At 39.4% G+C, this 15,577-nt stretch overlaps 1 protein-coding gene across 1 annotated transcript; it reads left to right on the forward strand.

Annotated features, from left to right (window-relative positions):
• The first annotated feature begins 1,144 nt into the window (after positions 1-1,144).
• Positions 1,145-15,577, forward strand: LOC136563504 (putative short-chain dehydrogenase/reductase family 42E member 2). Its single transcript, XM_066560916.1, has 14 exons — positions 1,145-1,204; positions 2,097-2,149; positions 3,299-3,477; positions 5,594-5,829; positions 7,869-7,964; positions 8,748-8,808; positions 10,570-10,688; positions 11,043-11,118; positions 11,526-11,608; positions 12,127-12,264; positions 13,343-13,408; positions 14,183-14,246; positions 14,569-14,642; positions 14,845-15,577. The coding sequence occupies exons 4-14, from the start codon at positions 5,599-5,601 to the stop codon at positions 15,046-15,048; spliced, it is 1,212 nt and encodes a 403-aa protein (XP_066417013.1). The 5' UTR covers positions 1,145-1,204; positions 2,097-2,149; positions 3,299-3,477; positions 5,594-5,598; the 3' UTR covers positions 15,049-15,577.

Raw genomic sequence — 15,577 nt, forward strand, 5'->3', positions numbered from 1 at the left:
GTATTTTTATTTATGATGCATTTGTATTCCTTCCCTTCAAATACTGCATAAACTGTCCTCTTCTTTACCAAGACCCAAAGGCTGATGCAGGGATGTTGGTTGCTGCTGTGAGATGTTGCTTTGTTTCTTCCTGTAATTCCATCCTGCCTTGGCAATGCAGGCTCAGAGTTATCATTTCATTTGACCTGTAAATCAATCTGTGTAACATGCAAAGTAACCACGAATGCAAAGGAAATGAGAACAAAGTCATTTGAAAAGCATTTTATGGGGCACATTCCAAGGCTGTATTTATGGGTGCTTTATTCCTTCCATGAGGAAACAGTGAAATATGCAGAACTGTAACACAAATACACAAAGAAACAGGAAAAAGGAAGGGTAGAGTGAGAATATTTATGTATGTTAATGAAGAATGGAGGGATTTAAGAAGAACCTGATCTCTTTGCAGCAAGGAATAAGGATCTACATCTTCCTTTCCCTTCTGGCCTGGACTTGGAGCATGGCATGGGTGAGTTGCTTTGCCTCTGTGTCTTACTCCTCTAACTAAGCAAGGAATGTGAAGAATGTTGTGTCACCGTAACAGTTTGGGTCTTAGATTGCATTTGTTGTTGTTGTACCAATATTGTGTTGGTAAACTTTCTTAACGATGACTTCATGCCTTAGAAATGTTTGATATGTACCAATGTTTAGCATTTGGTTATATGAAAAATATTCTGAAGTTTCCTTTCCCAAATTCAGATCCCATGATTAATCTTTTTGACTAAAAATTCTAAGCACAGCTAGACATAATTAGAGGAGAGCTCTAGTCTTTTTCTCTTCCATTAACTTTGCAAGACCTGATTTAAATGCTTTTCAACATTTTCTGTTCTCTCTCACATAAAGGGTGAAGATCTTACTGTTGTCACCTCCCTTCTCTCAGCTCTCTGCTGTTTTAGACATCCTTGTTATGAGGGTGGTTGTTTTTGTAGTCACAAAGAGATAAGTTCCCTTAGTCAAAAGTACTCACACCCTACAGGAGCTCTGCCCAGACTTCTCTGGGGCTCAGAGGGACTCAGCACTGTCCAGACGAGTCCCAGCACTCTGAGGTCACAGGCTGTGGCAGCACCTCTGATGGGCATCTGCATGTCAGCAACTGCACCAGCAGGAGCTCAAACACAGCAAGCTTGGACAACTCTACTCATTTAGGGCTCAGATGCAGAAATTTTTAGTAAGTCAGCTGAAGAGAGGGCATCTTTTGTATGGCAGGGATTTCAGCAAAACCCTGTCCTTGCGTAGGTTTAAGAGAGAGCTTAGTCTCTTCTGATTTTCTGCTATTCCTCTGCCCTTGGGCACTCCAGAACATCCCATCCTGCCTGTGACTCACACCAAATATTCACTGTCATCTTCACTCATGCCTCTGCTGAGCTCCTCATGCTCTGGTTACTCTGTTAAAGGCTCCTTTCTGCACAGGATCCTCCACACTTGAAAACCATTCTTCAGGTTACCCCACAGCTGGAGCACAGCTCCTGTTCTGTGGGCTGGGAGTGCAGAGCTGTGAATTCACAGTGCCCAGGACACAGACCTGGTCTCACAATCTGCATTCTGGGCCATGGTTTGAACCCTTCTGGGGTCCAGTACCCAGCAGTGCTCAGAGCCAGCACAGGGACCAGCTTTGCATGCTGGGGACAGAGATTGTCTTGTCTGTCTTATGCCAAATGCTCCTTACTCAATTCAGGCTTGGCTCTGGCAGCACGTGACTTGAAATGAACTTGTGTAAGCACACTGGGTTCCTCTATGAAACACTGCAATTACATTTCAACATCACTTTACAGTCTGGATGTGAGTAACATTTTGATAAGCCAAACAACATTTCAGAAATGTGGACCTCCTCCATGTAAATAAATGGACAAACTCCCTGACACCTTCCTGTTGCATTTTACAGTCATCTGCTATAAGTACTGGATGCTTTGTTTGTTTCTATGTGCCTACATGAACTATGAATGATCATAGGAGAAAAAGTAGAAAAAGGCAGTATAGAGTTGTGATTCAAGACCAAAAGCAAGCTCCAATCTTAATGCAGCAGCTTTTCTCCTGGTAACTTTAGCTTCTGTTTCTTGCAGAAATACTTAGCAGGATGCATTGAATAAAATATGACCATCATTCTTTACTGAAGGTAAGAAAATAAACATAGCAGGACAGGTACAAAATACCAGTTCTGAAAACTCCTCTGAGGTGTCCCCTTCTTGCCAAGATGGAAACCAAGGCCAAGTTAAAATGTTCTTTGTTAAATTTCACTGAAGAGTGAGGGATTGATATCCTTTGGATAAGCTGACAAGCTGCTTTGACTTGTGAAGGAGTTCTGGGATAGTTCAGGGGTAGAATGGACACTTTATTTCTTGCATTAAATGGTCAAAGCTGGGACTGTGGACAGCTCAAAACAGACAGTTTGGTGTTCTTGGGGATTTTCCTGTGAGCTGAGCTTGTCACTCACTCAGCAATCCAAGAAGTGCAAATTCATTTGACAGGTTCCATGTTCTGGTTCTAATGCCAACAATAGGGACTTCAGAGCATACACAGTATGTCAAAATACATTTGCCTTTGTGTTAGTTTGAGTTCTTGTCAGCACATGAACATTAAATTACATTAAATTACATTTAAATTGCAACTGGTTACCTGTGAACTTGAGAAATTTCTAACATGCAAACATTGAAAATTGTAGTAATTTATATTTAGATGTGGGAGTGTTTCTTTAGCATCTTAACTACTGTTTTGAGATCTAATTTTAGACACACCCATTTAAAAATGTTGGTTTTGATTTCTCATTGTTTAACTCACAAAAGCAAATATTTTTAAAGTGCTTTAAAATCTTAGGACAGAGGACATATATAATTATTAATAATTTCACTAATTCATCATTCATTTAAAATGCATTATTTAACAATACATCACCTTTTCCTGTTCTGTTATGCACAAGGTAGTTTATTACCTTCATATTCATCCTGGAAGCCAGATACAACCCATGTGCCTACAGTTAAGCCTCTCTGCAAATACAAAATTGGGTTGGGGATGGAGATATAAAAGTCAGGATGAAAGTGCTGAGTAGCACTGCCAAAGAGGATTTTTGTCCCTTCTCCAGTAGTTTATCTACAGAATGATGGTGCCAATGGTTTATCTGTGTTGTGTAGTGTCTTGTACTTTTACCAGGTAAGTGAGAGCTACCATCCTGTTAAGAAGGGTCTGATGTGGAGAATTTTTAATTTTTCTTCCTGAAAAGGAACGTAAATTATGTACCAATTAAGCCCTGCCCTTCTCTGGCTCCCAGCCAAGCAGCAGCTACAAAGGAGCAGGAACAGCAGAAGGCCTGAGCACACCTGAACTGCTCTGTCTGCCTGAGAGAGAGCACCTGATGCCCTTGAGTCACGAATTGTCCAGCACAGACATCTCACCCTCCTACCTGGACAGGAAGGCCTGGGAGACACTGACAGCAGGATTCTACCAAGGGTACTTACTGCTTCTTCAGCTATTTTTAAAACCTGATGTGTTTGACTTTAACTTTTTATGGGAAGTAATTAGAACATTTCTGATATTTGAAATTACAGGAGAGGAGCTAAGAGCAACTCACACTGCATGTGCTGCATGAGATTGACTGTGCTCATCATGCAGAATACATTAATAAATAAGAATAGCTCCTATAAATTTAGAGAAAAAAGACAGCTACTGATTCTGAAAAGAAGCATTTTCAAAACCAAAATTGCTTATGTTCAAAATTCGAAAGCAATTTTCTAAATCCATGAAGCAGATTAATATTCTAATGCTATTAGTGCTTTTTAAGAAAGAGATTTCTAGAAAACTTTAAACTTTTTTATGCAACCTCCAGCTTACTAAAACCTTAAGGTGATATCCTTAAGATATCTCTTGATATTTATATATATATATACACACATTAATGACAAGTACTCAAATGTATACCATTTCTCAAATGTCTTTTTGTAATATATGTGATAAGCTTGACTTTACCTCTCCTTACAGTGTATAAAAAGATGGTTTTTTCTCAGAAGAGAAGGCAAAAGAATTTTATGTTGCTTAAGACTCCTGCAGAACATACTCTAGAGATACAAATTTATGTTTCCTTGCTTGAACAGGACAGCATACTTGTTTTAGTTCTATTGCGTTAGTTGTAATTTAAATTTTGTTTGGAAACATGGATTATTTTTCATTTTTGAATTGTTAGGATGTTTTTCAACATAAGGAGCTTGTGTTTTGCACTGTTATGCCACTCAGTTTACTGAATTGAGTGAGCTGACATTGGTGTTAAAACCATGTAACAGCATGAGCATGGAGAATATGGTCCTTTCCTGTGTCTGAAATCTAAAACCCAGCGTATAAAATAGGGAGAATTTCACAAACAAAATTATAAAATACTAAGTAAGCAATGGCTAAAATAATCCATAATTTTGTGTGCTGTGGCTGAATTTTGTGTTACTTTTCTAGAATTTTTTTGTCACCCTGGGGTGACAGAGCTGCCAGCTCCCAGCCCTGCCCCATTTCTGCCTGGGCTCTGCTGAAGCCTGGTGTAAATGGCTGAGAGCAAACTGTACTTAAGTGTGAGGCTCCTCTCATGTGAGGAGCTGTCCAACTACGAGAAAACCAAAATAATCTGCAGAGATTGGGTCCATATTCCTGTACTGGGCTGCAGGCACCCAGCTGGGCTCCTACTTTATGGTGACATGAATGATTGCAGATTTCTTCTGGATTTTTGTTTGGGGCTGTAAGAGTCCAGATCCCAGTGGGCAAAGGCCAAGCATGGAATCAGGACAACAGGGGCTCTCTGTGTGGGAAAATTAAATTTTGTGGACGAGTGATCAATGTTGAATAAACTAATTTGCAATACAGAACAAGGTGTACAGCTGGGTAACTCCCATGCAGTTGTTATCCTAGAATGATATTCTAATCAGTTTTCCCAGCTAGATGAACCCACAGGGCAGATGGTTTATCTCTTCTGCCCCTTGTTGGTTTAGCTGTCTATGAATGCCCTACTGAGAACAATATGGTCAAAAGTTAGTGAGAACTGGACAGAAAACTAAATATATTTAATGTATAACCAGAAAAGCTTAAAACAGTAACAAATTTTTATCATTGCTAAAGACCCAAATGTGAAATAAAGTTGATTTTAAAACTAGAATGAATGCTTTCTCACATTCCTCATCTAAAGTCTTGGTTTATTTTCCTGACTAGTAGGATAACATAAATTTGGTATTAATATATCAGAAGTTAATGAGCTTTCAAGGATAAAATATTTGTTTAAACCAAGTATTAAAAAATGCCATCATAGCTGTAAAGGTTAGGTAATTATAATGGCTCTAAAATCCTGTAATTTCATTTCTATATAAATGAAATTTAGGGATATGAGGAAAAGACTCAATCTTGGAATATGAAAGTATTCAGACTCATTAAACATTATACACAGAAAACCCATCACCAAAATGATGAATTTATACATTTTAAACATACTAAGATAATAAAACCAGTATGGAAGCATTGTAATGTGAAAGTCATTGAAATTACCCAGACCTCAAAGCATTATGCAGGAATTTTCAAGAGACCTTCTCTGTTGCAGTCGTGATGCCAGAGGGATCCACGGAAGAGCTCCCCAGCAGCGCAGCCTGTGAGAGCCAAGGGACAGAGCCTGCTGGGCTGCTGGCTCCCAGGAGCAGCAGGACACTGGTGACAGGAGGTGGAGGCTACCTGGGATACAATCTGGGATGTGCCCTTGTCAGCTCAGGAATTGCTGTTGTGCTCTTTGATCTTCGCAAACCTAAATGGGAAATCCCACGCGGAGCGGATTTTTTCAAGGTGTGTTGGAGTTCCATGTCTAATGCTCATTACCAAGGCTTCCTCTTAAGGACCTTTGATTAAAACATTTATGGAAAAGCCTTTCAGGACAAGAAGAAGCTGTGTTAAAAGGTCCTTGCATGCATAAGTACCTGATTAAGGGATGGCAAACAGGGTCCCAGTGTCTCCAGTGTCACCAGTGATGCTCTGCTGGGAGGTGCCATTCAGCACCAGGGAAACTGAACAATGAAGGGACCAAGGTTCCTGCTCAGGGGAATTATTTCAAGTAAAAAGGTGAGAGCCAAGACAGGGCAATAACAGGGATCACAAATGCCAAACGACTGCCATGCAGAGAATGATTGAGTAATTGAGTAAAGTGGGATTTCTGGGATTTCAAGGCTGGGAAAGAGGTGACTCAGGAGTGGGAGAGCTCTACAGGCTGTGAGTGGCATCATCCACTGTCCCAGTACAAGAAGGAAAGGCCATCAGTGGGTACAAGGCATGTACAAAGCCTCAAGAAAAATTTACCTCCATTGGAAACTGCTGAATAGATAAATTAAATTAGGCTCAAGAAATTTTCTGAATGAAAATGCTTCAAGAGTACAAGAGCACTCAGGGGAAAGCCCCACATTTGCTTGCCCTGTTCACGCTCTTCCTGCAGCACCCATTTATGAGCACTGATTCTTTTTTGTTTTGAACAATTCAAGGAATTACTGTGTCTGAGAAAAGGGGGAACACAAGAGGTCTCCAGGACCCGACAGCTCACTGCTGTGTGTGGAGGACACATTCCCCAGTACCTCTCACAGCTGCTCCAGGTGCTCAGCTTTGGGCTCTCGGGGCACTTTCTGAGTGCTCCTGTCATGTCTCACAAATTCTGGCTAAACCCAGGGTATTGCTCAGCTGATCTTTTCTGAGCATTTACTGTAAGAGCATTTGCCACCCCTGCTAGAGCTGGGAAGTTGATGGCATGGCTGGAAGGGATGACAGGACTTGGTCCTGCAGGCTGATGTTGTGATGCCAGGTTCTCTCCTCTGGGCCACATCACCCTCTGGGGCAGGTGGAGGGGAGGCAGAGGGGGATGGATGATTCTGGGGAGAGCAGAACACCAGGCCACGCAGATCTTGTCTGACCCAGGATGTTTTTATGTTCAATTTCATAAACAACTTCTACAGAATATGGAAGAGTGATAAAGTATTATTGAGGAACCATTCAAACACCATAAGCTTGATCTGTTAATGCTTATAAGTCTACATAATTTGATTTAAGTTTGTGGACTGATGGCAATTCACATCTTCTAAAGGGGACTCAAAATCTCACAAATGATCTTCTAGAACAGAGTTTTTTTAATAAATCAATTTAGAAAGAATAAATATTACAAAGTGTAGGAGAGTTACCTGGAAAATTGAACTATGGAGTCCCAGTAAATGAATTAATAAGTGACTTCAGAGGTTTGAGCCTTGAGCAGTGATTTGGAGATGGCTAATATTGTTTACACTGGTTAGCTCCTGTACATTGCATTGAGGGTGGGAGGGGTAAGTCAGCTGTATTTGTGAAATACTTTGGCAACCTTAGGAGAAAAAAGTTGAGAGTTAAAGACTGGTTAGATTAGCTCTTAATATTATTCTATCAATTATTCTACATTACTCTATCAATTTCATTGCAGGAAATAATATAATACCTAATATTTTGAAATATTTGGTGATTCCAAGGCAAACAGCTGAGCCCTTCCTGCTGTGATTTATTGTCCCTGGGGCTGGATTCTCCAGCCCTCGAGCACTTGCTGCTCCTATTCAAGTCAAACAAGTTTTGCCAGCCTGGAGGCTGCAGGACTAAGTGTGAAAATACGCATTATAATTGAAGCCAACAAGAGTCATCTTTGTTTTGCAACAAAATACTGGCAAAATTCTTAGTCATTGCTTTTTCTGCCTGTTCATAATATTTGTCTGTGAAAAACAGACCAGAATACCTTTAGATTTTCCATACTAGCCATAGTTAATACAGTTCTATAGAGAATGTAGGGATCTCTACCTGTAAAAATCCATTCTTTTCTTGTTTTACAGGGTGATGTGAGGGATTATGAAGCAGTGTTCAAAGCATGTGAAGGGGTTGACTGTGTTTTCCATGTAGCTGCATGTGGGATGTCAGGATTGGAACAAGCAAGTACCATTTTCCTTAAGTTTTCTTTGGTTATTTTTGAGAAAGAAAAACACTGTCTGCACATAACAAAGAATGTCATTGTACAATATTTATGTCAGAAGTTGTTATAAAGACTGAGTATATATATATATATATATCCATACAGGAAATAAGGGAGGTATTCCTTAAATAATAAAGTCAAAGTGTGAAAGTAATGTACTACAAAATATTCTAGAAAAACGAGATCATAGTTTTAAGGTCTTGGATAAGAAGGTGTAGCTTTTTTCTCTGATCTGAAGAAGAGTGACAGCATTGCTCTAAAACCAAAACTGATGCATTTTCTTCTTGTGAACTCAGTCATGAGGAAACAGACCACAATCAATATGTTATGCTGAATTACAGTGATAGTCACAGAAGGTGTTATCAAAAAAATCATGAACCTACTAATTTATTTCTAGGAACAGGACAGATTGCCATGGAACAAGAACTTGTGAAAGCTTTCAGGGAGCATCACCCCTGCCCGTAGTTCTTGTTTCTATATCATGGATTGTCTGGAGTGTGACAAAATATTGAAGTATTATTATTTCCTTTTAGATGCATTTTATCTTTCATTTTTCAGCTTTCTTTGCTCATACACTGAACAAGACAACAAAAATGAGAACTGTCAGAAATCACTGTGTCAGACAGAACTGTAACATGTATCACAAAAAGACCTCAGCTATTCTAGATCTGGCAGTTGTAACCATCATAGTGTAAATGTGACTTGTTTGATTAATTCAATCTTGTGCAAATTCTATTTCTAGCTTCAAAAGAAAGATCAGATTGAATCCATAAATGTTGGAGGCACAAAAATAATAATTGATGGTAGGTACCTAGATTTTCTTTCTCTGCATCTCATCCAAATCATGAATTTAAAAACTTTCGAACTGGATGTTTCCTGTGGAGATCAGGCAGTAAAATGAGGTTTTTCTCTGCCTCCTGTCAGAGTATGATGTAAACCTGAGTGTGCAGGTCCCATTGAAGCTGGCAGATAGATTTGCCACTGGTTTGAACTGGGGATAGGTTTTCAACCTGGGCTTCATTCCTTGGCAGTCCAACTAAAGCTCTCCTCCATGTACTGGTTATTTTTGCCTTTACTCTATGTAATGGAGAAGTGTTATCCTCTTTCCTCATGGAGATAACATGAGAGCTATTGTACTGTTTGTTGTGCCATAAACATTTGGTAACAGGCACCATGGATGTGTAGGTATATTTAGCTATTATTTCATCACATTAATACAGAAAACCTTCCATTCTTTCTGCTTACTGTGATCCCTTTTTATTACACACAGATTCTTAACTACTGTCTCTGGAAGATGCCAGTAGATCTCTTTCAGTATATTCTATTCCAGAAGAACATTTTCCAAGTGTACTTCAAATACCAAAGTTGCCTTCTCTTTGTTTTTCCCTCAAAAACTAAGTGGGGGGGAAAAAGGCTGCAAAATGGCAAAATCAGTTTTTATCCAGACTCATTTTCATGCTGCCTGTCTGTTATTACTGAAAAAATGCAGAAATTGAATAGTAGGCAAGTAAAACTCTAAACAAGTTAGAAGGAAGAGTTGCCACATGTTGCCTTCTTCCTTGCCCGAGCTCCAAACCCACAGACACGTCATGTCAAATTTCCATAGGCTCCCAGCAAACCAAGACACTGGGAGGAGCATGAACCTGCTCATCTACATTTTAATAATACACCTTATTATTGTATTTTTTCCCAAATATTTACAACAATAATTAACATACATTATTTTCAAAATGAGCCACTGAACCAGCAGGACAGACTGCTCTGTAGATCCTAAAAACTCCTGAGTTTGCACTTTAATTCTCTTCAGTTTTAGGAATATTGTTACATGAAAAGGAAATTTACATTATTCAAGTTTGCACTGACAGATATGCAGCAGAATTTAGCTACAATATCTTGGCTACACAGGACTGGAATCCATAATTAAGTCTTTGTTTTGCAAATAACATTAATTTCCTTTGTACTTAGGGCACGACTGATTATACACTAGCAGAGTGTTTTTTCCTGTTAACACACCATTTGTCACTGATGAACAGACTGAGACAAAGGCAGTTTTGTGGCATGTGGGCAGAGCTGGCTGTGCTCCTGTGTGATTTCATGTTCCATCAAAGTGGGGTGCAAGAGGCAGCTCATGGAACAGGGGTAACCCAGTGGCCTTGGAGTGGCTGCTCCCCACACTGCCCCAAGGGCTGGACCACAACAAATGCTCTTACTCATCTCCTTTGTATTCAGTTTGGAAAATGAATATATTTTAAGAGGGGTTTCTCAAGGAGGAATTTTTCCTCCACCAAGATAATTCCTCTACCCAGTGACTGCAATGTGATAGTTATAGGTACCTCATCATGAAACATTTGGTGACCACAATGTGTAATATTCACATATTCAATGAAAAATTCCAGCTGAATAGAAGATAATATTATATTAAATGATAAGGTAACATTAAAATTAAAGTATTTCCTTTTTTTCTATAATTGTAATGTTTGTTTTTAAAAATAAAATCTGCCAGTTCAGCTATTTCTCACTCTTTATTTTTGTTTTAAAATAATTTATTTTGTGTATCACTGTAGTCTGCAAACAAAGAAATATCCCTAGACTGATATATACCAGTACAGTGAATGTGGTGTTTGGAGGGAATCCTATTGAAGAAGGAGATGAAGAAACTGTACCATATTTTCCACTGGAAAAGGTACTTTGTCCATGGGATGGTGTGGCATTTCCTGTGCTCCAAAGGGTAGATTGTGTAAAGGCTGTTCTCATAGCAGAAGCTGTTTCACTGTGGATGTTCTCAGTACATTCAGCACAAAAAGTGAGTTAAGTAAATACGAATGGACTTAAATTCACTCTGAAGCTAAACTTTTGCCACTAAAGTGTCAGTCTTTTTATTGTCATAAACAAACTATATATTTACTAAATCTTACTATTCCTAGTTTTGTTTTGCCCAGCTGATATATGTGAGCTGGCTAGATTGAAATGTTGTCAGTCATAAACAATAAGTTTGCCTTTACAGATTCAGTAATTATCTTACTCTGCTTCCTTATAGCAATTTAATCATTATTCCAGAACCAAGGCAATTGCAGACCAAATGGTTCTTGCTGCTAATGGAACTTTACTCAAAGGTACATATAAAGCATTTGGGGCTTTTCTATCATTTAGGACTGCTAACGGGCATTCCTTTCTTTGGTTGCTCACTTATCAATAATAAACTTTAACTGAAATAAGGATTTATTTGTTTCTATTCCTTTCTTCAGTGGATAATTAGCTGTTCTGATAATACCAATTTGTAAGCACTGTCCAATGGGTTCTTTTTGGAATCCCAAGAAGGTTTTCCAGCTGCTAAGCTCAGGTCTGTCACAGCTACTGAATTCAATTTCACACAGAAATGAAATCAAGTTCCTGGGAAGCCGAACCGCTCAGAATGGTCAAAATGAGCCTTAATTTTGCCAGTGTAAAATTCAGCCAGTATGTGTGAGCCCTTTGCTGCTCCCACAGCTGTCTGACAGTCACCTGTTGCTCTCTCTCCAAGGAGGGGACAAGCTCCACACGTGTGTGCTTCGCCCGCCGGGCATCTACGGACCAGAAGAGCAGCGGCACCTGCCTCGAGTAGCCGTATGTGTTTTGTACTCAACTCTGGAGGACACCACAAGTAGTTGTAAGGGCATAACACAAGTGGTAGTACCTTGATTGCAGTTCCTAACCATTCCTGCAGGAACGTGGTGAAAGCTTGGGGATAGGTGATGTGGTGCAGGGTAACAAATAGCAGGAAACCAACACCGCAGGCCAGGACCAAGCTGGGCTTCTCAGTGAAAAGGAAAAGTGGAAGGCTGAAATGCCATGGTAAAAAAACTAGGTTTGCATCCCTATCATATAATGGAAATTGTCTTTTAAATATGCACTTTAGTTTCTGCCAAAAAATATAATGTCACTATATTTTGCCACTGCCTATCAGTGCAACCATCTTTGATTTCCAGAACCACCCACTAGCTGGGTTTTTTCTTGTGACAGGTTTCTTGTGCTGTAATTGTACACAAATACAGCAAATTCCAAGTATTTGGGTTGAGACAAAATCATATTATAGTGCATAATAAAGGAATAATGTAGTTATCTCATGTTTTCTGTTTCTACAGATAAACATCCAGCGGAGACTTTTTAACTTCAAGTTTGGGAATCACAAGGTTCAGATGAACTGGGTTCACATAGGAAATCTGGTGCAAGCTCATTTACTGGCTGCTGAGGCACTCACCTCTGAGAAGGGCTATGTAGCTGTAAGTAAACAATATATACACCACTAGCCTGAGTTCTCAAACAAAACAGGTTTAATTTTTGATGTTTTGAGATCAAAGAGTGTCCAAAAAGTCATATGCTAAAATCTCTAAAATGGTGTGTAGCTCCACAAGCACATAGACAGTGCAAATGCAAATACATTTGCTCCTATTTTGATGATGTTTTTGTTTGGTTTGAAAAGACATCATTTCCTGGGTTACTGGGGAAAACTGTATTTTTAACTAGCTTAATATACCATTCATTCACCATTACACAAATCTATATATCCTGTTACGCTCTTGAAAATAGGTTCTGATCTAGATGCATAAAATTTAGAGCAACCATCCTGAGGCATTCCAGTTGAATTTTCAGAGCTGAAAATTCCAAAAACAGATGTACAAAATTAATGGACAATTTTTGAAGGTTTTTCTTTTTGTTCTACTGGTCACAATTGCAACACCAGTCTGAGGACCATGAAGCATTACAGGACTGACATCATTGCAGCAGCTGCTTCATTCCCAGTTCCTGAAGGTCCCAGATTCATTTAGATTGGTAGGAACATACAGACAACAGGCACTGACACAGGTGAACACCTCCCCATGTGTTCTCAATCAGTTCAGCACTTGGAAGCCACACAGCTGTTTTGGATCGATGCCATGCCCAGAGTCCCAGGTTTGCCTGGGTGCTCAGGTGCTCAGAGCTGGGCAGACTCCTCACCCAGAGCACAGCTGGAACTCAACCTCAGAGCTGTGTTTGTTAAATGCCATCAGTGCTGCCCCTTCCGCTGGACTCACAAAGGTCATTCTGTGCCCAGCACAGCATGAAGAACACAATGCTCCAACTACATGGGGAAAATGAGCTCTGGTCTACACTAGACAATGGTTAATCACCAGGAGCCCTACCACCACTGGGGGTACCTCAGTGAAGCCCAGTGAAGGCAGCTTCATCTCTGTACATTCACCTTATGCATGCTGATGTGCTGCTCACAAAATCATGACAGGTAGGTAGGTATGAGACAGACAGAAAATGCCATCAAAATTAAACAGTTTTGTCACTGGTTTTTCTCTGCTCCTTTACCAGAGTGGCCAGGCTTATTACATCCATGATGGTGAAAATGTCATCTTCTCTGAGTGGATTGTGCCTTTGGTAAGTACTGCACAGCCCTGCAGCTCCCACACGGGCACAAGTCCTGTCACTGACTGACACACCAGACCAACTAAATGAATTCAGTGCACAGAAATTACTGAATTACTTAACATTAAACTTGGTCCTGTTTTCCCTGCATATCCCAAAGTTCCATTCGTGTTAAGGGAAGTTTGGGATACCTGTAACTGTGGAGTTTGGCCTTATTGCTTTGAGAGGATTTAGCTGGGAGGTCCAGAACCTGCTGCAGGACAGCATTTCATGAAGCCAACCCAAGGTCTGCCACTGGCATCTGGCAGGACTCCTACAGCCATTGCTTATCCCTTTGTCCTGGCATCAGCTGTGGCACAGAGGGGAAGCCCATTCAGAATCTTATCTTAGAAGCTAAAAAAGGTACAACACTGTATTTTCAGAACTATCAGGCTGGGATTCTAGGAGCATGCCAAAGTTTTGATCCTGCACAGAAAATGACTGCAGCAGAAACTTGGGCCTGTATTTAACTTAGTTCAGTATTCCAGTCTGGGTCACTTCCCCCTTGGAAATGGCCTTTTACTCTCCTTTACTGTCCAATTGCAGATGAAGGGTGGAAGGTGGGCACCAAAGAATGAGTAGTGGGCTTCAATTACATTTCTTACTACCTGTATTGACATGAACACTAGCTGGAAAAAAAAGTTTAGATACAAGTTTTGTCAACATTCTTTTATTTTTTTTTCATGCCTCATTGACACCCTCACTTTGGTATAAGTTCTCTGTAATTTGTTTTTATACCCTTTTTAGTTTGAAAAATTAGGCTACAGGAAACCTTGGATACATATTCCTGTTCTCCTGGCTCATATAGCAGGTAAAAAATAAAATATATTCTTAATTATTGTGGGTCGTTTGATTTTTTTTTATTCCTATGAAGATACATAGCGGTTTTATAAAACACAGGGGCCCAAATTGCAGGAATTATTTAAATTAACATTATTTTAATTGAGAATAGTCACTTGTGCCATGTGGTACTATTTATAGCAGATAAAGTTTAAAGGCTATTCATAAACTCATAATGTACTTTATAAATTAAACAGTGCCTTCTGGCAGTAGGAATTACAGGATGCATAAAATCAGCATTGTCTCAGTTTATTGTTAACCAGATGTCTCATTAAATAATTTCTGTTTCACAGCCACTGTGATGGAATATTTGCACCTGATACTAAAGCCAGTTTTTAGCTTTACACCTTTCTTGACAAGGAATGAGGTAAATATATTAAAAAAATCATGTTTTTATATTTCTGACTCAAATTCTTATTAAGGACATGATACCCCCCTTGGACTGTCTGCATTGCAGCTCTGTTTTCTGTTCCTGTTTCCATAGTAATATCATTGTTGATATATTTTCATCCAAGTTCTAGAAAATTGGATATTAAAGTCACTGCCATAAATGTCCTTTTGGCTTTTAGGTGTGGAATGTCACTGTAACTCACACTTTCCGAATAGACAAGGCACGAAATCAGCTCGGTTACAAACCAAAGAAATTCTCATTCGCTGATTCTGTGGATCATTACCTAAAAACAAGACCTACCTGCCAAGAAGATCACACATTCCTTAAAATGGTGTTTGTTTTTGGCATTTTGTTAAGTTTTGTCATTCTTTCTTTCTTCTAAAATCAAATGACTACTCACCTGTTCCAGAAAACTTCATTTTGTTTCTGAGTATTAATTATCTGGTCATGGTACATTCCTCAGCCACTCTGGACTTTGTTATTCATATTACTATGATGACACTTCTCTGACCTCATTAAAAAAGAAAAAAAAAAAAACCCAAACAAAAAAACAACTAAAAAAGTGAAAACCTAGGATGTATCAGGAAATGTTCCCCAAGAGCAACACAGTGTTACAGCAAAGGAGGTCACCACAAATGGGTGCAGGAATAGTTTTAATGGACCTTCATTAAGTGATGTTTCATGCTGGGAAGCATTTTCTAAAAATGATAATTCAGGAGGGTGAGAAGGTGGAAGAAGAGGAACTGGACAACAGGACACCAGTGCTGTAACAAATCCTGTAGCTCCAGTGAAGTGTGACTAAACAACTCTTCTGATGAAGCTACAGCTACTGTCAGTTAGCCTGAGGAATTACAGAGACCTGGGAAACAGTGGAAAAATATGGAAAGTAAATATTTATAAATAATAGGTGA

The sequence above is a fragment of the Molothrus aeneus genome, chromosome 16 (genome assembly GCF_037042795.1).
Source record: "Molothrus aeneus isolate 106 chromosome 16, BPBGC_Maene_1.0, whole genome shotgun sequence".
Classification (NCBI taxonomy): Eukaryota; Metazoa; Chordata; class Aves; order Passeriformes; family Icteridae; genus Molothrus; species Molothrus aeneus.